The 23,922-nt window shown below is 49.1% G+C and overlaps 1 protein-coding gene across 7 annotated transcripts in view; it reads left to right on the top strand.

Moving 5' to 3' along the window:
• ppp2r3a (protein phosphatase 2, regulatory subunit B'', alpha) overlaps positions 1–23,922 on the top strand; it is a 597,462-nt gene that overhangs the window by 509,913 nt on the left and 63,627 nt on the right. For all 7 annotated transcript variants that reach the window (XM_072474671.1, XM_072474674.1, XM_072474672.1 and 4 more), the window contains 2 exons: positions 5,127–5,201; positions 10,882–10,968. In XM_072474671.1, the coding sequence (XP_072330772.1) occupies positions 5,127–5,201; positions 10,882–10,968 (162 nt within the window). The remainder of the gene's footprint in view (positions 1–5,126; positions 5,202–10,881; positions 10,969–23,922) is intronic.

Genomic DNA, 23,922 nt, shown 5'->3' with positions numbered 1-23,922 from the left:
TGGTCTGGCCTACATGTGACTCTTAACCCACAACAATGTGGTTGACACTTAAATGTCCTCTGCAATGGCCCAGCAAACCACACCATTGTATCCAAACACCACAAAGAAAACACAAAGGAATGAAACCATCGATCTAGGCACCGGAACAACAACAGCAAACACAGCCCTGTCAACATTGCAAGGTCCTCCTTAGTAACGTCTGGAAGCTTGTGCCGAAATTGGGAGAGCAGTCATAGAGTCAATCAGCACAGAAAAGGCGCTTGGCCCATTGAGTCTGCGCCAGTCAAAAACAACCATCTAACTATTCTAATCCCATTTCCCAGCACGTGGCCCATAGCTTTAAATGCCTTGGGATCGCAAATGCATATCTAAATACTTATTAAATGTTCTGCGGGTCTCTGCCTCCACCACCCTTTCAGGCAGAGGGTTCCAGACTCCCACCACCCTCTGGGTAAAAAAGTTTTTCCTCACTTCCCCTCTAAACCTCCTGCCCCTTACCTTAAATCTATGCCCCCTGGTCATTGAGCCCTCCACTAAGGGGAAACGTTTCTTCCTGTCTACTCTATGCCCATCATAATTTTTAAAATATAAATTTAGAGTACCCAATTATTGTTCATTTCCAATTAAGGGGCAGCTTACCGAGGCCAATCCACCTAGTCTGCACATCCTTGGGTTGTGGAGGTGAAACCCACACAGACACAGGGAGAATGGGCAAACTTTACCCAGAGCCGGGATTCAAACCCAGGTCCTCGGCGCCGCAGTCCCAGGGCTAACCACTGCTCCACCGTGCTGCCCTGCCCATCATAATTTTACACGTCTCAATCCCCCCCCCCCAGTCTCCTCTGGTGAAAGGAAAACAACCCAAGTCTACCCAATCTCTCTCCATAACTAAAACTCTCCTGCTCAGGCAACATCCTGGCGGTAAATCTCCTCTGCACACTTTCCAGTGTTATCACATCCCTCCTGTAATGTGAGTTCCAGAACTGCACATAATACTCTAGCTGTGGCCTAACCAACATTTTATACAGTTCCAGCAGAACCTCCCTACTCTTAAACTCTATGCCTCGGCTAATAAAGGCAAATGTATCATTCTTAACCACTGAATGCACCAACTCTGCTACCTTAAGGGATCGGTGTACATGCACACTAAGGTCCCTCTAATCCTCAGTGCTTCCCAGGTTCCTGCCATTTATTATGTATTCCTTTGCCTTGTTTGTCCTGCCCAAGTGCATCACCTCACACTTATCCGGATTGCATTTGCCACTGACCAGCCCATCTATACCCTCCTGTAATCGAATGCTATCCTCCTCGTTATTAACCATCCCACCAATTTTCGTGTCGTCGGCAAATTTACTGATCCAGCCTCCCAAATTCATATCAAAATCATTTAAATAAACAGACGAGTCATGGAGTCATACCTTACAGATAATATCCTGGACACCACCATCACCATTCCTGGATATGGCCTGTCCCACCGACAGGACAGACCCAGCAGACGTGATGGGAGGGAGGGAATTGCTCTGGGAGTGCTCAACATCAACTCTGGACTCGGGTATGGGCAAGGAAACCACCTGCTCATTACCATGTACCGGTCCCCTCAACTGATGAATCCATACTCCTCCATGTTGAACGTCACTTGGAGGAAGCACTGAGGGTGGCAAGGGTGCAGAATTTACTATAGATGGGGGATGTCAATCACCAAGAGTGGTTCGGTAGTTCAACCGCAGAGCTGGCCGTGTCCTAAAGGACATAACTGCTAGACTGGGACTGCGGTAGGTGGTGAGGGAACTAAGAAGAGGGACCTCATCCTCACCAATCTGCCTTCCGCAGATGCATCTGTCCATGATGGTATCGGTAGGAGTGACCACTGCAAGAGACCTTGTGGAGACCAAGTCCCATTTTCACAACCAGGATACCTGGGGCTGGATTCTCTGCCATTGGGGTGCTCCATTTTGCCGGCAGCCCGGGGGTTTCCCGACGGCATGGGGCTGCCCCACAATGGGAAACCCCATTGAGCAGCCAGCGAAACGGAGCATCCCGCCAGCGTCCTGAACCAGAAATCTGGCGCGGCGGGCAGGAGAATCCAGCCCCAAATCACCCTTCCTTCACTGTCACTAGGTCAAAATTCTAGAACTCCCTCCCGTCCAGCACTGTGGCTGTACCTACACCTCACCGACTGCAGTGGTTCAAGAAAGCAGCTCACCACCACCTTCTCAAGGACAACTAGGGATGGACAATAAATGCTGGCCTAGCCAGCAATGCCCACATCCGGTAAATTAATTTTAAGAAACATGCAGCGTGACCCGGACAACATTTAGGTTTGGGCTGATAAAGGACACGATTTGTACTAGACAATGGCCATTTCCAACAAGAGAATGCCTAACCAGCTCTTCATGACATTCAATCGCTACCATTGCTGAGTCCTCCATCATCAGCATCCTGGGGGTTTCCATTGATAAAAAACTTAATTGGATCTGCCATATAAATACTGTGGCTACAAGAGCAGGGAATTTGCAGCAAGTAACTCACTTCCTGACTCCCCAAAGACTTCCCACCATCTACAAGGCACAAATAAGGAGTGTAATGGAATACTTTCCACTTACCTGGGTGAATACAGTTGCAATAACACTCGAGTAGCTTGACACCATCCAAGACAAACCGGCCCACTTGACTGGCATCCCATCCACCAGCTTAAACATTTACTCCATCCAGCAGTCATAGTATTTGTATACCATCCACAAGATGCACTGCAGCAACTCACCCAAGGCTCCTTTAAAAGCACCTTCCAACTCTGAAACCGCCAACCTCTAGAATGGCAAGGGCAGCTAGGATCATGGGAATGCCACCAGCTTTAAGCTCCCCTCCAAACTCGAACACCATCCTGACTTTGAATTGAATAGACTGTCAGAATGTGAGGTAATGCAAAATTTAATTTGCCAAAGTAGGGCCTTGAGAAACATACATGGGTCTGAAGGTAAGTTGTGGATGTACCCATTAGTGCCAATCTGATACCCTATTACAAGCACTTCAAGAGTGATGAAAGCAAGTACTCAAGCTGAAATTTCCTGCTTTGCACTCAGGATGAGCCCCAGCTAGGATCCCAAAAATTGGGTCCTGGATTTCAATAATTTAGACGAACAACCTCACCTCTCACACCAGGACAAGCAGCATGAATATTTAAAGATATTAATGACGAGCACTTATGACTCACCAGTAGTGACCTGATGCTATGTCCTGTAAAGTTGGATTTTTGCACCACAAACTTGGTTCCTTTTACATGCAGAAAAGAGCCCCGATCATTCAACACCCCACCCCCACCCCGCTCCCCAGTGACCCTATCGCGGCTTCCCAACTTCATCCAACTTGCCTCTTCCGGGGTCCTCGAGTCCCCCCTCACCCGACCTCTTAAGGGCATAGCACACTGGGCGTGCCCCTGGCACACACAACCTGGCATCCTGAAACCTTGGCAGTGCCCTGCCAGCCTGGCATTGCCACCTGGGCACCCTGGTAGTGCCACCCTGACAGTGCCTTGGTGGCAGTGCCAAGGTGTCCAGGTGCCAACTGGAGTGCCAGGGTACCAACCTGCCCAGAGCCTGACCACCAAGGGGTCTCCAATGCCAATATAACGGGTCCATGTTTTTCTACGCCAGTACTAAATGACGCCGGGAGAAACTTAATGGTTCATTTATATACACTGATCTGTATCTCGTGCAGTGAGGACGAGATACAGATCGTGAACTCTTGCAAGGTTCAATTGAATCCTGAGAGATATTTCCAGCGTCGCAAATCTTGCAAGAGACCTCTCGCGAGATTCAACGGCCTCATCATGTCACCAAGTCGGGCGTGAAGAGGGCAGTAAATCCCTCCCCTACTTTCTATCCCTTCTCTCTCAACCAAGGAAGTGCTTTCTTTTCCACATGAATCTGCCATTTTGTTTGAACATGATGGCTAATTTGATCGAGATATTTTGAGGTTTTACGAGGATAGATATGGAGGCCAGAATTTTCCATTAAAAATGCCGGACCAAGTGTGAAAACCGGTGTGCAGCTCGATTTTTCTCTCCATATGTTCCAGCACTTGAGTAAAAACATTTTCCAGAGCAATGTCTCACACCGGCAGGGCTGGGCCTGAAAAAGCTGGCAGTGTCAACTCTCCAGAGATTGGGAAACACCGCCCCAAACTTAAAGTTCTTTAAAAAACATCCCCCGCCCCCCCCCCCCCCCCCCCCACACACACACAGACCATGCAACCCCCCCCCAGCAACTCCCCGATTCACTGGGATGTCACCAGCCCACACGGTGAACCTCCTGCACAGACCTCCTCAACTGAAGCCCCCTCCCCAGGCAGTCCCAGGGGGCAGTGCAAATGTACTACCTGGCCATGTCCATCTCCCACCGGGGGGGGGGGGGGGAGGGGGGGGGTTATACTTACCCCTGCACCCTCAGCAGGTTCCCGTTGCCCGGTTCCCATTTTAAAACAGCAGTTGTAAACCTCGCCGAGGTCAAGTCAGGACAGTGAGGGGGAATTCCTTTTCTGGGGGGAGCAATAAAGCGGGGAAGCCCACTCATGATATGCTATTGTATTGAAATGAGGGTTCCTACCTTCACTGGAAGGGGGTGGGGAAAATCTGAAAACGAGATCTCACCGGCGAGATTCTCGTTTTCCAGCTCTTGCAGCATTTTGTGCCCGTGTTGCCATTAAATCCCCTCCAGGAGAAACTTTTTTTCTGGTGGGGAAGTTCAAGGGCAAAGAGAAATAACCTTAAAATTGGAGAGACAGGTGATTCAGGAGTGAAGTTCGGAAGCATTTTTTCACACAAGTGGTAGTAGGCATCTGGGGCTGTAATCCCCACAATTTGGTTCTGGGTTAATTGGAGCTTTCAGAACTGAGGTCAATAGACTTTAGTTGGGTAAAGGCACCAAGGGGTAAGGAACAATGGTAGGCAAATGGAGTACAGCTGCAGATCACCCATGGTAGAGTTGAGCTTGAGTAAATGAATGGCCTCCTCCAGTTCCTTCTGTTTCAAAGTCACAATGATCTACGCAATGCTGAGTGAATGTTGATTTTTGCCAGTTGACCATATTCAGGCATGAAGGCTAACTTTATGTTTTAAATGTCGTTCCCAGGATATCGTGGATACACATCCAGGTCTAACGTTTCTGAAGGATGCGCCAGAATTCCATTCACGCTACATTACCACGGTAAGATCAGGTTGGGTACATTTCAAGATGGGGCTCCTAAACTCAAGGGAATGCTTTGAGGGAATCTACATCCCCAAGGTGGACATCTGTCGATCTGGCAACTGTTTTCTCTACATTTTTAACTTATTTCAGTTGATCTATGCAATAAAATTGGTTTTCTGCAATGATAATATTTTGGTATCTTTGGATATTAGACATTGACCTTCAGAAGCTAGGTTCCCAAGAATGTGTTAATATTTGCAGGGAGTTTCCTTCTAGACTAAGGTTTGACAAAAGTATTTTTTCAAATTTCATACTTAGCACTAGGCTGTGAAATAGTTCCTGTGTGCTGAAGCATGGTCTGATGATTATTTTTTAATTGTGCTGTCACTTCACAACAAGGCTATTGTTTGGAAACAATCTGAAATTGAGTCTTCCATGCTATTGTTCAGAAAGATTTGAAAGAACTACATCAGTGAGTCAATGGGGAGCTTTTAGAGGAATAGTTTCTTAAGCATTCTTCTCCAAGGCCTTCACTGGTCACAATGCATTACATGGTACAGCCCTGATTACTCAATTGTGCTGTGTTTTAAACGATGGTTGAAGTAGGTTTGCATCACATTGTGCCCCTTGTTTGCAAACTCGGTAAAAGTACTGTTATCATGATGTCTCCACCCTCCACTTTTAAAAGTCAACAAAGAAACCTCTTTCCGTGCCATCTGCAGGAAATTTTACAAGGGCAGCCACATGCCTCTGGATATCATAGCCAGAGTTTTGACCCTTTCATGCCCTAAAAGAGATCAGCTGTATGGGTTGATATAATTCATTTTTCCAATGTGTGTGGCTGATCACCAAAGGCTTGGTCATTTTAATTTAAACACACATTATACACAGTATAACCCTCAGTGGTGCGGTGGTTAGCACTGCTGCCTCACGGCGCCGAGGACCCGTGTTTGATCCCGGCCCTGGGTCACTGTCTGTGTGGAGTTTGCACATTCTCCCCGTGTCTGCGTGAGTCTCATTCCCTGCAACCCAAAAAGATGTGCAGGGTAATTAATAATCTTTATTGTCACAAGTAGGCTTACATTAACACTGCAATGAAGTTACTGTGAAAAGCCCCTAGTGGCCACATCCGGCGCCTGTTCGGGTACACAGAGGGAGAATTCAGAATGTCCAAATTACCTAACAGCACGTCTTTCGGGACTTGTGGGAGGAAACTGGAGCACCCGGAGGAAACCCACACAGACACAGTGAGAACGTGCATGCAGACGGTTAATCGGCCACGCTAAATTGCCCCTTAATTGGAAAAAAAAGGATTGGGTACTCTAAATTTTATTTTTTTAAAACACACATTATTTATTTTCTTTTGGTTCGCATGTTACCGTGAGTCAAAATTTAGTCTTCCGTTGTAGATCAAAATTAATCAAGTGGGTTCAAATTCAGTCCCCAAATCTACAGGGATCCTTTTTTCACAGTAGAACAGTATTTATGGGAAGCACGGTAGCACAGTGGTTAGCACTGTTGATTCACAGCACCAGGGTCCCGGGTTCAATTCCCGCTTTGTAGTCACTGTCTGTGAGGAGTCTGGACGTTCTCCCTGTGTCTGTGTGGGTTTCCTCCGGGTGCTCCGGTTTCCTCCCACAAGTCCCGAAAGACGTGCTTGTTAGGTAATTTGGACATTATGAATTCTTCCTCCATGTTCCCGAACAGGCGCCGGAGTGTGGCTACTGGGGGCTTTTCACAGTAACTTGCACACCTAGGAGTAACTAATCGGAGGTAGTAATGGCGAGAGCAGCCTGCCCAGAAAATGCCTTTGTGAATGAGAGATGAAAGAATGGTCATATCGTAGAATGGGGGCTGTTGGCCCATCGAACCTTTGCAGGCTCTCTGAAAACATACCTCAGGTAGTCCAGCACCCCCATCCACCCCTGCGATTTGTTCCCTTCATGCACTTCTCTATTTTCCTTTTGAAAGGCTTGATTGCATCAATTCCACCACCCTTTCAGGCAATGCATTCCAGAGCATAACCATTCACTGCATATGGTGGTTTTCCTTCATATCATCTCTGGTCCTTTTGCCAGTTAACTTAAATTTGTGCCCTCTGATTCTCAATCCTTCCAGCAAGAGGAATGGTTTCTCTCCATCTACTCTGTCAAGACTCTTTGTGATTTTGAATGCGTGTCAAATCTCCTCTTGACCTTCTCTGCTCTGAGGAGAACAACTGCAGCTTTTCCAACCCACCCACTTAACTTATGTCCCTCATTCTTGGAACCATTCGCATAAATCTCTTCTGCGCTCTCTGTAAGATCTTCCAGTTCTTCCTAAAGTGTGGTGCCCAGAATTGGACACGATATTCCAGTTGTGGCAAATCTAGGGCTGGATTCTCCGTTTCTGCGGTTATGTGCCGATGACGGTGTGGGAACTGTGGTGTTTTACAATGCCAAAATTGGTGCCGAACCCTCACCGATTCCGGGACCGGTGAGGGGCTAGCAGCGGCGCCGGGTAAAACTCCCAGCTCCTGTGCAAAAACGGCCGGAGAATGGCCAGGTCTGTGGCCGCGTATGCGCACGGTGACGACCTGCAGTGGTCGCGCCTTACAACACGGCGCTGGCCATGCGCTGACCAACCTGCAAAATACGGTCCCACAGGACAACCCTTGCCCACCCCCCACCAGTCCCCCTAGCCCTTGTTGAAGCCTTCCCGGCCAGTAGCATGGCTCCCGGCCGACTGTGGCAGCGCTGGACAGAGTCTGCGACTGCCACGCCTGGTTCCCGACTGCTCAGACCACACGACACCGCGTGGTCGGGAACTAAGCCCATCGGGGGCAGAGCATCGGGGGAGGGCCTTCCAATGGCGCGCCATCGTCGTTCCAATGGCGTGTGGCGTGACTCGATGATGCCATTTTGGAGGGGGCGGAGACTTGAAAACCGACACCGCCCCCGATTGGGCGTCGGAAGGGATTCTCCACCCTATTGCCGATTACGATAGCGGCGTCAGGCAATGGAGTATCCTTCCCCTCGTGTTTTATAGAGGTTGATCGGGTGTGTGGACTAGCAAGAGGGGAGAAAATGGAAAATACGTATCTATAATAGGCACATAAAATCAAAGATAAATACAATATCGAAGTGCAACGTTGATTATTGTTGCACAAAATCTGGGTCGCAATATTTGCTGGACTGTGATAACCGGCATAATTTTTCTCTACCCTTGTTCTGATTATTTTCCGTGACATTTTGCTCTCCTATTCTAAACCAGGAAAATATTTTGTCCTGCCTTGCATATGTTGGTATTCGATGGTTTATTATTCAGCTTGAAGGCATTTTGTTTAAACTAACATTGTTCCGAAGTAGTCTATCCTTCCAAAATTCTCTGAAGGTTAAAAATTAAACTTCATCCAAGTCCCGCCTTCCATAAATAATATTCCTTTGTTGAGCTGTGTGCTTGTTCTGCATTCTGTCTTTGTCTGTAACTTTCAGCCAGATGACTATGATTGAGGAATGCAGGTCACGTTAATTGCATTCTGTAGCATTAGCCCAAGTGCAACGATTCATGAATTGCCATTGCCAAATCTAACTTCCCCTCCACTTTAACTTAGCTACTAGACAGTATCCTTGCAAACATACATATAAACATAGAAAAGAGAAGCAGGAGATGGCCATTCGGCACTTCGACCTTGCTCCGCCATTCATTATGTTCATGGCTGACCATCAAGTTCAGTTTAATGATCCCGCCTTCTCCATATTCCTTGATCCCTTTGGCCCCACAAACTATATCTAATTCTTTCGTGAAATTAGAACATAAGAACATAAGAAATAGGAGCAGGAGTAGGCCATCTGGCCCCTCGAGCCTGCTCCACCATTCAATGAGATCATGGCTGATCTTTTGTGGACTCAGCTCCACTTTCCGGCCCGAACACCATAACCCTTAATCCCTTTATTCTTCAAAAAACTATCTATCTTTATCTTAAAAACATTTAATGAAGGAGCCTCTACTGCTTCACTGAATTGCACAATGTTTTCACCTCAACCACTTTTTATGGTAGAGTCACCACTCTGGATGAAGAAATTTCTCTTCAACTCAATCCTAAAAGGTTTACCCCTTATCCTCAAACTATGACCCCTAGTTCTGGATACCCCCACCATCAGGAACATTCTTTCTGAATCTACCATGTCTAATCCTGTTAGAATGTTATAAGTTTCTATGAGATCCCCTCTCACTCTTCTAAACTCCAATGAATATAATCCCAACTGATTTAGTCTCCCCTCATATGACCATCCCGCCATCCAGGAATCAGCCTGGTAAATCTTTGCTGCACTCCATAGCAAGAACATCCTTCCTCCGATAAGGACCCCAAAATTTCACACAGCATGCCAGGTGAGGCCTCACCAATACTCTAATTGCAGTAAAACATCCCTATTCCTCTACTCCAATCCTCTCGCTATGAAGGCCAACATAATATTTGTAGTGAATACCCTTGGAGGCTGGGTGCGGTTGGGTGGTTGTGTGGAGAGAGGTAGCTGACATATTTCATCTTCCACGGGAGGCTACAGAAGTAGGTCAAGATTTGTCCCAGTGTTTGTCCGACTGGATAATAAGCTATCAGTGGCCAGAGTTAGGGACCAAAGAAATAATTGTCAAAGATGCAGAATTCTACCAATGTACTTGAGGAGTTCATGGTTAAGAAGAAGACTTCCTTCCACAAGATACCTCCAATAACCTGAGCAAATTCTCTTGGTGATGAGAATATTATTGGACTGAGAGTCAAACTCAAGTGACTTCATTTACAGTCCAGTGTGAGCCTGGGTTAACCTGTAGTTGAACACATAGTTGGCGTTTGATTTCCTGTTTGCTTTAATTTTAACATTATATTTAAATATAATGTGGTAAAATAGTTTTCCACCTGTTGACTATAGATGGAAGTTGCTATTGGTATGTTTCTACTTACCCCCTTTCAAGACCGCCAGACATCAGGAATTGACTACTACAGCTGGGGTTGCCAATATCTCGTGACCTGATTTATCCTATCTCTCCCTTGGTTACCTTTGTAATGACGAGACGAATTAAAAGCTGCTTCTTTAACGCAGTGTGTTAGTTTCTGCCAAATGGTATGGCTGTTTCCCGGTGTCCCATAAAATGTAATGAGATCCACCTCAGTGACACAAAACACCAATCTCAATAATGGAAGGGTGGGGGGAGGGGGGCAGGGGCAGAAGGATTTTGAGATCCTGCATCAAAGAAAAATCAGATTCACATGACTGTCCCCAAAAAAAGAAAAGAGCTGACAACAGTAACCACTTTTGTATGCATGAGTAAGTGCTAAGGATTTCCAAATTAACATGTCATGGAAAGAGTGAGAGTGCTCCAAGGTGATCTCTATCCTATGACTCCTTATTAGGTAGGTAGTGTGTTATTTGTTTCCTTGGTGTGCGAATAATGTTAATCCCTTTGTTAAAAAGTCATAGTGAGGTGATTTAAAATAGAATGGTAATTTCTCCTTCGAGGCCAGGCTTATTGAATGACGCTCGAGGCTGGCAAGGCTATCCTGTCTGTTTTATAGGATATCTGTCTATAAACTGTAGCATGTAACTGTGCTGCCAATTTTCCCTTTCCCTTATCTCCTGGTAATAGGGAATGTCTGATTTGCATACAGTTCTGCTGTAATGAGGTTTATTTATGGTTTGTCACCTGTTTACTTCCATAGGTCATACAGAGAATATTCTACACAGTCAACAGATCCTGGTCTGGCAAGATAACACTGACAGAGCTGAGGAAGAGCAACTTCTTGCAAGTATGTAAATCTTCCACGGGAGGCTACAGAAGTAGGTCAAGATTTGTCCCAGTGTTTGTCCGACTGGATAATAAGCTATCAGTGGCAGAGTTAGGGACCAAAGAAATAATTGTCAAAGATGCAGAATTTTACCAATGTACTCGAGGAGTTCATGGTTAAGAAGAAGACTTCCTTCCACAAGATACCTCCAATAACTTGAGCAAATTCTCTAAATGAAACAAGAAGCCATTTTACTACATCAGCTCCAATCCTTCGTTTGACCAAATGAAATTGCCCAAACATTGGTTCCACCACATTTATTAAAGTGTGCTAGCAATATAACTTAAACCTTGTCAAATAAAATAGATTCAAGAAGACAAAACCCCAATTGTAATTCCACAAATTCATTCAAATATTGCAATTTACCAAGTTATATTTTGGCAGTGCAATGGTTCCAACAACATATAGCTTTTGATCCTCTATGTCCAGATATGTCCTTTTGATTCATAACTAGACATGTCGCTCATGAAGAAAGTTTTCCTTGGTATTCAGTTCCCTTTTGCTATCTGAGTGGCCACAGTTAGGAATGTTATACAGCACCATGCTAACAAAGGCACTAGCTGCAGAAATCAACATTGGACAAGCATCTTTATTGTCCATATTAGTATGGAATTATTGAGTTTAAAGACCTTGATGCAGTCTAATAATTCAAATTCTATTTGAAAACATGCTGAGCGAGATGCTGCTGGAACAGGGCACTTCCGAGCACGTCCCATTAGTCAGACTTGTTCACCGAGGTTTTGGTTTTAAAAATGTTTTCCACAAACCTGCTGGAAGTGTTAGCTAATGACAGGGACAACAGGATTAGCACTGCTGGCAGAATCTTATCAGGCATATAATGGAGGTTTGAAGGCAGGAGGATGGAGATTTTCAGAAACTCTTGCATCAGGGCAGCTCCTGGATGTGTTCCAGCGCTGAGTGGCTAATTATCAGCAATCACAGGCCCACTTAAAAGCAAGTTGATGATGCTGCCTGCGATGAACGGTTACTGCCTTATCATCACGTAAGGTGATGTCCCCTTTAAGACCAGGCTTGGAACCCTGGGGACTCCGCCTCTGGCTCCGCCCATCTGGGAGCCATACATAAAGGCCTGCCTCATGGTCTGTTTAGCAGTCAGCTCTCGTCCAAATCTGTAGCATAGTTATTAGCCTTATAAAGCCTTCTTTACAGTTTAATCTCTAAGCATCATTATTGAGGGTACCTCAATTTATTAGGCTAAACTAGATTCAGGATGGACGCAGGCGTAAAACCAGAGAAGCTCAATCTGGAAGCACGAACGCCGGAGGCAAAGGAAATTTTTTAATACTGGCTGCGGTGCTTCGAGGCCTACCTGGACTCTGCAGAGATTCCCATCCTAGGGCCACGCAAGCTGCGTCTACTCCACGCCCGGGTGAGTCACAGAATCTCCGCCACGCTCGAAAAGGCGACGATTTATGAGGAAGCGATTGAGTTGCTCCGCAAGCGGTTTGTCAAACCCGTCAATGAGGTGCACGCCCGGCATCTGCTCTCTACCTGCCGGCAGCGCTCGGGGGAATCGCTCGACGAGTTTGTTGAGAAACTCACCGCGCTGGCCAGGGACTGTGACCATCAGGATGTGACAGGGGAAGTCCATATGAACCTACACATCAGAGATTCTTTCGTGTCCGGCATCCGCTCGACCTACATCCGGCAGCGACTGCTCGAAAACGGGGCAAAAGACCTCCAGGAGACGCTAACGCTTGCCTCCTCGCTGGAGGTGGCCCGACATAACTTGGGTACGTACCCCGCGGACTCTGCCAGCCCCCCCCGGACTTCCTCAGACTCGCCCGTATTACAGGCCTGCGCCACGCGGCGACCCGCTCACCATGGGGGCACACCTTGCTACTTGTGCGGGCAGGGCCAGCACCCACGCCCACGCTGCCCAGCCCGCTCCGCGATCTGCAGCGACTGCGGGAAGAAAGGGCATTTTGCGAGGGTCTGCCTGGCCAGACCCAGGGGCCAGAAAAACAAAGAACAGCCGGCCTGAAAATCAGGCTCTCAGGCCCGCAGGCCTCGCAATGCTGCTGCGCACCGACCCGACACGTCCTCTTCTGACGCGTCATCAGCCTCGTGCGAATCATGGGAGCGGCCATCTGGTCGGCGGCCATCTTCTCGACCCGACACGTGCGACCAACGGCAGCGGCCATTTTACGACTCCGACTACCCGCGACAGGGTGCGATCACCCTCGATCAGACTCGGCCAAAACACCTGCAGAACTCCATGATGCAGGTCCAGGTCAACGGGCACGACACTGCATGCCTCTTTGACTCCGGGAGCACGGAGAGCTTTATCCACCCTGAAACGGTAAGGCGCTGCTCCCTACGCACCCATCCCGCATCCCAAACCATAGCCCTCGCATCTGGGTCCCACTCGGTACAAATCACGGGGTACTGTATTGCGGATCTCTCGATCCAGGGTGCCAAATACACCCGTTTCAAATTTTATATCCTCCCTCACCTCTGTGCCCCCCTGCTGCTCGGACTGTATTTCCAGTGCAGCCACCGAAGCCTGACACTGAAGTTCGGCGGACCCTTGCCCCCCCTCACGGTGTGCTGATTTGCGACACTGAAAGTCGCACCCCCCTCGCTATTCGCTAACCTCACTCCCGACTGTAAGCCCGTCGCCACCAGGAGCCGGCGCTACAGTGCCCAAGATATGGCTTTTATCAAGTCAGAGGTCCAGCGTTTACTGGGAGAGGGGGTCATCGAGGCTAGCAACAGCCCTTGGAGAGCGCAAGTGGTGGTAGTCCGGTCCGGGGAGAAGAAACGGATGGTCGTGGATTATAGCCAGACCATAAACCGATTCACGCAGCTTGATGCGTACCCCCTTCCTCGCATCGCGGAAATGGTAAATCGGATCGCCCAATACCGAGTCTTTTCCACGGTCGACCTCAAATCTGCCTACCACCAGCTCCCCATCCGAACAAAAGACCGCCTCTATACTGCCTTCGAAGCAGCCGGCCGGCTCTTCCACTTCCTCAGGGTCCCCTTTGGTGTCACAAATGGGGTCTCCGTCTTTCAAAGGGTGATGGACCAAATGGTGGACCAGTACGGTTTGCGGGCTACATACCCGTACTTGGACAATGTCACCATCTGCGGCCATGATCAGCAGGACCATGACGCTAACCTCAAAAAGTTCCTCCAGACCGCCCGAGCCCTTAACCTGACCTATAACGAGGGCAAATGCGTTTTCCACACCACCCGGCTGGCCATCCTCGGCTATGTCATGGAAGACGGGGTCCTAGGTCCCGACCCCGACCGCATGCGCCCCCTTAAGGAACTCCCTCTCCCCCGCAGCCTCAAGGCCCTCAAACGGTGCTTGGGGCTTTTCTCCTATTACGCCCAGTGGGTCCCCAAGTATGCGGACAAAGCCCGCCCACTCCTAAAGACCACCACTTTTCCCCTCTCGGCTGAGGCTCAATTGGCCTTCAACCGCATCAAGGCCGACATCATCAAGGCCGCCATGCACGCGGTGGACGAAACCATCCCTTTCCAGGTAGAGAGCGATGCATCAGACATCGCCCTGGCTGCTACCATCAATCAAGGAGGCAGACCAGTAGCGTTCTTCTCCCGAACCCTCACCGCCTCCGAGATTCGACACTCTGCAGTCGAAAAGGAGGCACAAGCCATTGTGGAGGCTGTGCGGTGTTGGAGACACTACCTCGCCGGTAGGAGGTTTACCCTCGTCACCGACCAACGGTCGGTCGCCTATATGTTCGATAACACGCAACGGGGCAAAATAAAAAACGATAAAATTTTGAGGTGGAGGATCGAACTCTCCACCTACTCGTACGATATCAAGTATCGTCCAGGGGAGCTCAACGAGCCCCCAGATGCCCTGTCCCGCGGCACATGCGCCAACGCGCAGGAGGACCGCCTGCAAGCCATCCACAATGACCTCTGCCACCCGGGGGTTACCCGGCTCGTCCATTTCATCAAGTCCCGCAACCTACCTTACTCAACCAAGGAGGTCAAGGCCATGGTCAGGGCCTGCCAGGTCTGTGCGGAGTGCAAACCGCACTTCTATCGGCCAGACAAGGTTCGTCTCGTGAAGGCCTCGGGCCCCTTTGAGCGACTGAGCGTGGACTTCAAGGGGCCCCTCCCGTCCACCAACCGTTATGCCTATTTCCTCACCGTGATCGATGAGTTCTCCCGTTTCCCATTCGCCATTCCCTGCACCGACATGACCTCAGCCACGGTGATTAAGGCACTGCACAGCATCTTCACCCTGTTCGGTTTCCCTGCTTATATCCACAGCGACCGGGGTACATCGTTCATGAGCGATGAACTGCATCAGTATCTGCTCAGCAAAGGCATCGCCTCGAGCAGAACGACCAGCTATAACCCACGGGGAAACGGGCAGGTGGAGAGGGAGAACGCGACCGTGTGGAAGGCTGTCCTTCTGGCCCTGCGGTCGAGAAATCTCCCAACCACCCGCTGGCAGGAGGTCCTACCCGATGCCCTACACTCCATTAGGTCACTCCTCTGCACGGCCACAAATGAGACCCCTCATGAGCGATTGTTTCTCTTCCCCAGGAAGTCTACCTCCGGGGTCTCGCTTCCACCTTGGCTGACGGCTTCTCCGGAGGCACGCGAGGAGCCATAAAACGGACCCCCTAGTTGAAAAGGTCCGACTGCTCCACGCCAACCCCAGTTACGCCTATGTGGAGTACTCCGACGGCAGGCAAGATACGGTTTCCCTCCGGGATCTGGCGCCCGCTGGATCCTCCACCACAGACGCCCCTTCCCGCGCCGCTCCCCTGCAGGACCCGTCGCCCCCTACAACACACCCCCTTCCGGCCCTACCACCCGTTGGTGAGCTCCTACCGTGCGCCCCCCCTTGCGCCCCCCCTTTACACACCCCGCCGGCGCCAGCTCCGCTACCCCCGGCCCTGCCTAGTTCCTCTGCCCCGACCCGGACCAAAGCTCCGACCGCTGTGCTCCCGGATATGCCCTCAACCGGGACGTCCGTGCCCGCCGCACCACCGCCCGAACTGAGGAGATCGAGGAGGACAATCCGGCCGCCGAGACGGATGGACCTATGATGGCACTTCACCCCCGCCGGACTCCTTTTTAAACAGGGGGTGAATGTGATGAACGGTTACTGCCTTATCATCATGTAAGGTGATGTCCCCTTTAAGACCAGGCTTGGAACCCTGGGGACTCCGCCTCTGGCTCCGCCCATCTGGGAGCCATACATAAAGGCCTGCCTCATGGTCTGTATAGCAGTCAGCTCTCGTCCAAATCTGTAGCATAGTTATTAGCCTAATAAAGCCTTCTTTACAGTTTAATCTCTAAGCATCATTATTGAGGGTACCTCACTGCCGGAATTGGTACGAGTGGATGGGTCCCCAACTCAAGCAGGTGCCTGTCAGATTCCTGGAGGTAGACTCCTGGTGACAGGGACGTCCTTTTACTCAGCACACACCTTGTCCCCTCCCCCATTCCACCCTTCACCCCCGCACCTCCCACTCCCCAACCCCTTACCCCTGCACCTCCTCACTTTGCCTTGGCCTCCCCCTGCCTCTCCACTCCCCCTCCTCTCCCCCATGCCCTCCCAGTTTCCCATCCCTACCCCAACCCATCTCGAGGCCTAGATGCCGGAGGACTAAAGATACAAACACAGGTCATCCTGTGGAAAGCCCCCCCCTCCCCTGATGCCTGGCAGCTGTAGATGCACTTACTAATGCTAAACGTTCAAGTTATCAAGGGCATCTTGAGATGAGACTGTCAGCTCTGATTGGCCCTCCCACCAATTAAAAAATAATCATGCTTGCTAAAACAATTACTTACAATTTGATAGTGTTTTAAAAATACCCACCAGGACTTACTCACCAATCAGCTGTGCCCGTTGGTCCCACGTTACTTTCTGAACTGTGATGACACCTCTGAAAGCCGCTGTTGCTAGCCCCGATGGTCCCCGTTGCAAGGCCACCGCTCGGCTCAAGTCACAAAACTCCAACTTAAGCACTCTACAGCAGCCCAAAATAGCACTCCAGTGCAAACAAATAAGCAGGATGAATAATGGGTACCAATATTGCAGTGTATTAGATTTCCAAAAGACATTGATAAGGCGCCCCATTACTGCACAAATTAAGAGCTGGAGAAGGCAAGGGGAGTCCCATAGTGGTCATCGGGAGTCTGTACAATAGCTATCCAGAAGCTAGAAGTGGTTTTAATTCAGCTAACATTTTCTGGGTAATTATTGATCTAAGGCAGCCAGAACTTTCCAAAATTTGCGATTGAAATCGCATTTTCGGATGGTTCCCAGTGCAGGACAATTTCCCATTGGAGGTTTACATTTGCTGGGCAATTGCCATGCAATATCTACCTGGGAACATCCGGGATATGGTCCCCAGCACATCTTTAGGGTGCCCCCACCTGTTACATTGCCCTGGAGCCCTGAAGTTACGGCTGGAGGCCCGACTTACTCAACCTCTCTTCATATGACAAGGCCTGCGTCCCAGAAATCGGCCAGGTGAACCTTTCCTAAACTGCTTCCTAGTCAATTATATCTTTCCTTAAGTAAGGAGACCAAAACTGTACGCCGTACTCTAGGTGCAGTCTCACCGAGGCTGTGTACATCTGTAGCAAGACTTCCCTACCTTAATACTCTAACGCCCTTGCAATAAAGGCCAACATTCGATTTGTCTTCCTAATTATTTGCTGTATCTGTATACTAACCTCTAATGATTCATGTACCAGGACATCCAGATCCCTCTGTGCCACGGAATTCCACAATCTCTCTCCATTTAAATATTACTCATTGGAGTTGAGAAGAATGAGAGAATCTTATTGAACCGCACAAGATTCTGAGGGCTTGACAGGGTAGATGCTGTGAGATCATTTTTCCTAGAACTAGGGAGAACAGCATAAAAATAACAGATCTCCCATTTAAGATTGAAATGAGGAGGAATTTCTTCTCTGAGGGTCCTGAGTCTTTGGAATTCTCTTCCACAGCGTACTGTGTAGGCTCAGTATTGGATATGTTCAAGGCTGAGTTAGACAGATTTTTGAATGATAAGGGAGTCCAGGGTTATGGGGGACAGGCATGAAAACGGAGTTAAGGCTACCATCAAATCAGCCATATCTTAGAGAATGGCAGAACAGGTTTGATGGGTCAAATGGCCTACTCTTGCTCTTATGAATCAAACAGAAATAGAGATAATGAAAGAAAGATTAGATCAAGAGAGAACAAAGAGAAACAGAAAGGAAAAGTAAGAATAAAATGTAAAATCATACAATTTGACATTTTTAAAATCTGCAAAAATTCGCAAGCTGAAAGAATAAGACTTCATACTTTTAATTAATCACTTTCTGAGCAAGAGATTGATTGGCAGTCACCAACAATAATCATGTTTTAAAAAGATGCTTACACTAACTAAAAGTAGCTTTCTGTGATGGGTTTAGTAGGCATTTAGCTTACAAATGCAACAACTTCATGAAAATCACAACTGGGATTAAGTATGAAATGCCATTTTCACAAAGCGATGTAAATAAGCAAGCACCTTGTGGTGATTCACCGTTCACAAGGTGCGTCGTCCTCATCACCAGTTACTGGCCAATTTGCACTTTAATAATGGCCGGTACCATTCACCATGCCGGTTGTTATTTTATCAAAGTCTAACCCATCATACAAGCTTGTGATTCTCCACGGTCAGTTGTTTACCAGCAAATTGAAATTGGTATAAAGAGGGTTCCACTGAATAAGAGGTTGTTCTTTTGACCTTGGTGCTGCTTAACATCTGTCTGCCCAGGAAGCCAATCATTAATTTTGTTTTATTTATTCTTTCATGGGATTTGGGTGTCATTTGCAAAGTCAACATCCGTTGCCCATCCCTAATTGCCCTTGGGCTGAATGACTTGCTAGGCAATTACAGAGGGCAGTTAGTCAACCACATTGCTGTGGTTCTTGAGTCACATGTAGGTTACTACACCAGGTAAGGACAGCAGATTTCCTTCCCTAAAAGATATTAGTGAAACAGATGGGCTTTTACGACAATCAATGATAGTTTCATTTATAAGGGTCAGTGATGGAGAACTGAATGAAGGCCGCTGTCCTGTCTCTCTGGTAAAGAATGGGAGGCAAGAGAAGAAGGAAACCATTTTCATACATGTTCATCATATGAGAATAATAATCTTTATTATTGTCACAAGTAGACTTACATTGACACTGCATTGAAATTACTGTGAAAATCCCCTAGTCGCCACATACCGGCACCTGATCGGGTACACGGAGGGAGAATTCAGAATGTCCAATTCACTCAACAGCATGTATTTCGTGACTTATGGGAGGAGGGAGGAAACTGGAGCACCCAGAGGAAATCCACGCGGACGTGGGGAGAAGGTGCAGATTCTGCACAGAGGTGACCCAAGCGGGAATTCAATCTGGGACCCTGATGCTGTGAAGCAACCGTGCTAAAGTGCCGCTCACAGGCTCTGGGTGCCACTAGGGAGCGCAATGTGGCCAGTAGATGGCAGGAGAAACCACCCGCAGGCTTCCTGTCAGCCAGTATTCCTTACAAGATCTACCAGTACCTTGTGAGGTGCGCAATCAGGATCCTGCCCACAATGGGTGCGGCCAAGCCTAAGTAGGTTTTAAACTTTTAAAAATAAATTTAGAGTACCCAATTCATTTTCCAATTAAGGGGCAATTTAGCGTGGCCAATCCACCTACCCAGCACAGCTTTGGGTTGTGGGGGCAAAACCCTCGCAGACGCGGGGAGAATATTGAAAACTCCACATGGACAGTGACCCAGAGCCAGGATCGAACCTGGGACCTCGGCGTCTTGAGGCAGCAGTGCAAACTACTGCGCCACCATGCTGCCCCAGTAGGTCTTAAACTTACGAAGGCATACTCACCCAGGATCTACCGGCCTCTCGACATCTAATGTACTCCCGAGGGAGTCCCCAGCCGGGTGCCGTTCAGTACTGGTCCACTGGTCCCCACAAACGTGGACAGGGGTGGGGGGGCGCCCAGGCCATCGGAGGCCCCTTTGCGGTCAGGGACAGTGCAGGATGGCCCTCTGGCCCTCCCCCTTGAACACAGGCACCCTGACACTGCCACCCTGGTGCCAAGGTGCCCAGGTGCACTGCAAAGCTGATACAAGCATTGCCAGGCATCAGTTCCAGGATGGTACTGCCAAGTGTCAGGGCCTGAGGGGGGGACCATGCCCATGAAAGGAGGCTGGAGGGGGTATAAAGGGTGGGGGGGGGGGGGGGGTTGCAGGGCGGGTATGAAGAGGCCTCAGGAAGGTTGGGGTTAAAGGGTGGGGGTCCTGGAAGAGAGTGGGGCCCAAATGTTGGATGGGATGGCCTGAGAAGGGGGGCCCCTCAACGACCCCATAGCGGGGTGACATCACTTCAGGGGCTGTGGGTAACATTGCCCTTGGGTGGGGGATACAGGGGACTCGCAAACGTACTTGGCGATCAGGGCGCTGTTTCAAAATGGCAGTCCGATCTCTGAGGAGCTGATTTGGCCAGTGAGTTCAGTTCCCCAGTGATGAAAATAATTCGGTGGGCTAAACTGGTGAGAAATACCTCAGCGATGAAAAAAGTGGCTAAGTGTGGTTAGATAGCGTTGGGGAACTCACCGATGGAGCAGGCAGGAAACTCCCAGCAAAACCCCCCACAAATAACACTTAGAAACCTTTCAGGTAGATCGTGCCCTCAGAGTAAGTTGTCTGCCATAAGCCCAATAGGAGGTAGATGGTGGCTCACTGGTGGTAAAGACTGGACCAGAGGCTCAGGCTAAATTCTCTGGGATTATGGGTTCAAATCCAACCACAGCAGACGCTGGAATTTAAATTTAACTATTTGATAAAAATCTGGACTTGAAAACTAGTGACCATATTATCGATTGTTGTAAAAACCCATCTGGAAGCATGGCGAGAAGGCAAGCAGAATGCTTGCACAGCAGCTTAGAAAGAGGGAACAGCTAGGGAGATGGGGAAAGTAAAGGATGGGGACGGATGCCTGGTTGAAGACTCAGCAGGGGTGACTATGGCATTCAAGGAGTTTTATAGTAGGCTGTACGGGTCAGAACCCCCAGCTGGGCCTGAAGAGATGAGGCACTTCCTAGGGGGGCTGAATTTCCCGAAGGTGGACTGGTAGAAGGGCTTGGGGGCCTCGATCGGGTTGGAAGAGATAGCAGAGGGTCTGAAGGCCATGCAGTCGGATAAAGCCCCGGGGCCGGACGGGTACCCAGTGGAGTTCTACAAAAAGTTCTTTGTAAAAAAGTATATTGGGGCCGCTGTTGTTGAAGGCATTCAATGAGGCAAGGGAGCGTGGGGTGCTTCCCCCGATGATGTCACAGGCCACGATTTCACTGATCCTGAAGCGGGACAACGACCCGGAGCTGTGTGGATCCTATAGGCCGATATCCCTATTGAATGTGGACGCTAAACTGCTGGCCAAAATTTTGTCATTGAGGATTGTGTGTCGGAAGTTATTGGGGAGGACCAGACGGGGCTTGTTAAAGGAAGGCAGTTGGTGGCCAATGTAAGAAGGTTGTTAAATGTGATCATGATGCCCCCGGAAGATTGAAGGAACTGGAAGCGAAGTATGAGCTGGAGCAGGAGGAAATGCTTAGATACGTGCAGGTTCGAGATTTTGCCAGAAAGGAGATACAGAGCTTCCCGGTGGAGCCGGCCTCCACATTGCTGGAGGAGGTGCTGACGACAGGGGGACTGGACAAGGGGGTAGTGTCGGCGGTTTACGGAGCTATTTTGGAAGAGGAGAAGGCACCACTGGAAGGGATCAAAGCAAAGTGGGAGGAAGAGTTGGGAGAGGATATGGAGGAGGGGTTCTGGTATGAGGTGCTCCGGAGGGTGAATACCTCCACCTCGTGCGTGAAGTTGGGGCTGATACAGCTGAAGGTGGTATACAGAGCACACCTCACGAGGGCGAGGGTGAGCCGATTCTTTGAAGGAAAAGAAGATGTATGTGAACGTTGCCACGTTCATATGTTTTGGTCCTGTCCAAAGCTAGAGGGTTACTGGAAGGAGGTTTTTAGGGTAATTTCTAAAGTGGTGCATGTGAAACTGGATCGGGGCCCCCGGGAGGCCATATTAGGGGTGTCGGATGAGCCGGGGTTGGAAACGGGTGCGGAGGCAGATGTTGTAGCCTTCGCCTCGTTGATCGCCCGAAGGCGGATCCTGATGGGTTGGAGAGCAACCTCTCCACCCTGTGCCCTGGCGTGGCGGGGTGATCTGTTGGAATTCTTGACTCTTGAGAAGGTTAAGTTTGAACTGAGGGGAAGGGTAGAAGGGTTCTACAATTCATGGGCATTATTCATTATGCACTTTCTAGAACTGGATAACATCGAACATTAGTTGGGGGGGTGGGTGGGAGGGATGGGAGGAGGGGGGCGATGGGTGTTAATGGTGGCTATGGGTGATTCCTTTTTGTCATTTGTTTATGTGAACATGCGGGCGAATGTTTTCGGTTTGGTGGGGGGATGGAATCGTTGTTATTGATATGGGGATTGACATATTTGTTACTGATTATTGTTTATTGTTGGTGGGTGTAAATTTGGGAGAAAATGTGAAAAAAGAGAATAAAGAAAGTTTTTTTTAAAATGATGCCCCCGGAAGTTAGGGAGGTGGAGGTAGTGGTCACAATGGATGCAGAAAAGGCTTTTGATCGAGTAGAATGGGAATATCTGTGGGAGGTACTGCGACGGTTTGGATTTGGGCGGGGCTTTATTGAATACACGACAGGGTAGTTTCCAGAGTGTGGGTAGGAGGTGGGAAGATCTCTGACATCTACAAGGAACTTATGGGGTCAGAGGGACGCAGACGGTGGAGAAGAAGCGCAAGTGGGTGTCATAATATACACCAGTATATCATGGTGCAGACACACACTGATGGACACACAGTGGGACCAATCAACATGCACAACACCGCAGCCAATCACCAGTGAGAGCACATGCACTATAAAGACAGGGGACATCAGAGTTCCCGCTCATTCGAGTAGCAGCCAGCTAGGAGCACAGAGCACACAGCCTGCAACACAGACATTCACCATGTGCTGAGTGCATCAACTGGTTAGGAGAAGGCAAAGGTCTTTAGTTAAAGCTGGTATCTTATTTACCCATAGTTCAAGTATGTTTAAATAGTTAACCTTTTAATAAAATAGTGTTGCACTACTTCAAGTGTTGGTGACCTGTATGTGATCCAGAACACCCAACATCAGTGGGAAGAGGAGCTGGGCGGAGGGATACAGGATGGTCCCTGGGCGGATGCGTCGAGTAGAGTCAACGCGTCCACAACATGTGCCAGGCTCAGCCTGATACAGTTTAAGGTTGTTCACCGGGCTCACATGACAGTGGCCTGGATGAGCAGGTTCTTATGGGTAGAAGATAGGTGTGCAAGGTGTGCGGGAGGACCAGCGAACCATGTCGTTTTCTCTGTTCCTGTGGATGTCAGGTTGGTTAACGTTTCCCTGCCCCCCGCCCCCTCCCACCTACCTCCCTGGCTCTACTTTATTGTTCCCTGTCTCCCCCCCCCCCCCCCCCCCCCCCCCCTGGGGATGTAGATCAGGATGGGTCTCAATAGGAAGAGGTACCTGGGCAGCACGTTCATTTTGATCGTCTGGACTCTCCCCGCGAGGGTGAGTGGGAGAGTGTTCCATCTTTGCAGGTCCTTTTTTACTTCCTCCGTCAGACTGGCGAGGTTCCATTTGTGGATCCCTTTCCAGTTATGGGCTATTTGGATCCCCAGGGCTTGTTTAAACGGCAGTCCGGTTCGTGCTGCCTCACCTACTTGTGGGTGTACTGAGAAGATCTCGCTTTTGCTCATGTTGAGTTTGTAGCCCGAGAAGGCGCCAAACTCTTTCAGGAGCGCGATAATTCCGTCCATGCTGCTCTGTGGGTCCGAGATGTAGAGGAGCAGGTCA

Source organism: Scyliorhinus torazame, chromosome 14 (genome assembly GCF_047496885.1).
Source record: "Scyliorhinus torazame isolate Kashiwa2021f chromosome 14, sScyTor2.1, whole genome shotgun sequence".
NCBI classification, from domain to species: domain Eukaryota; kingdom Metazoa; phylum Chordata; class Chondrichthyes; order Carcharhiniformes; family Scyliorhinidae; genus Scyliorhinus; species Scyliorhinus torazame.
The sequence above is the reverse complement of the archived record's forward strand: the minus strand, read 5'-3'. Positions and strand labels throughout refer to the sequence as shown.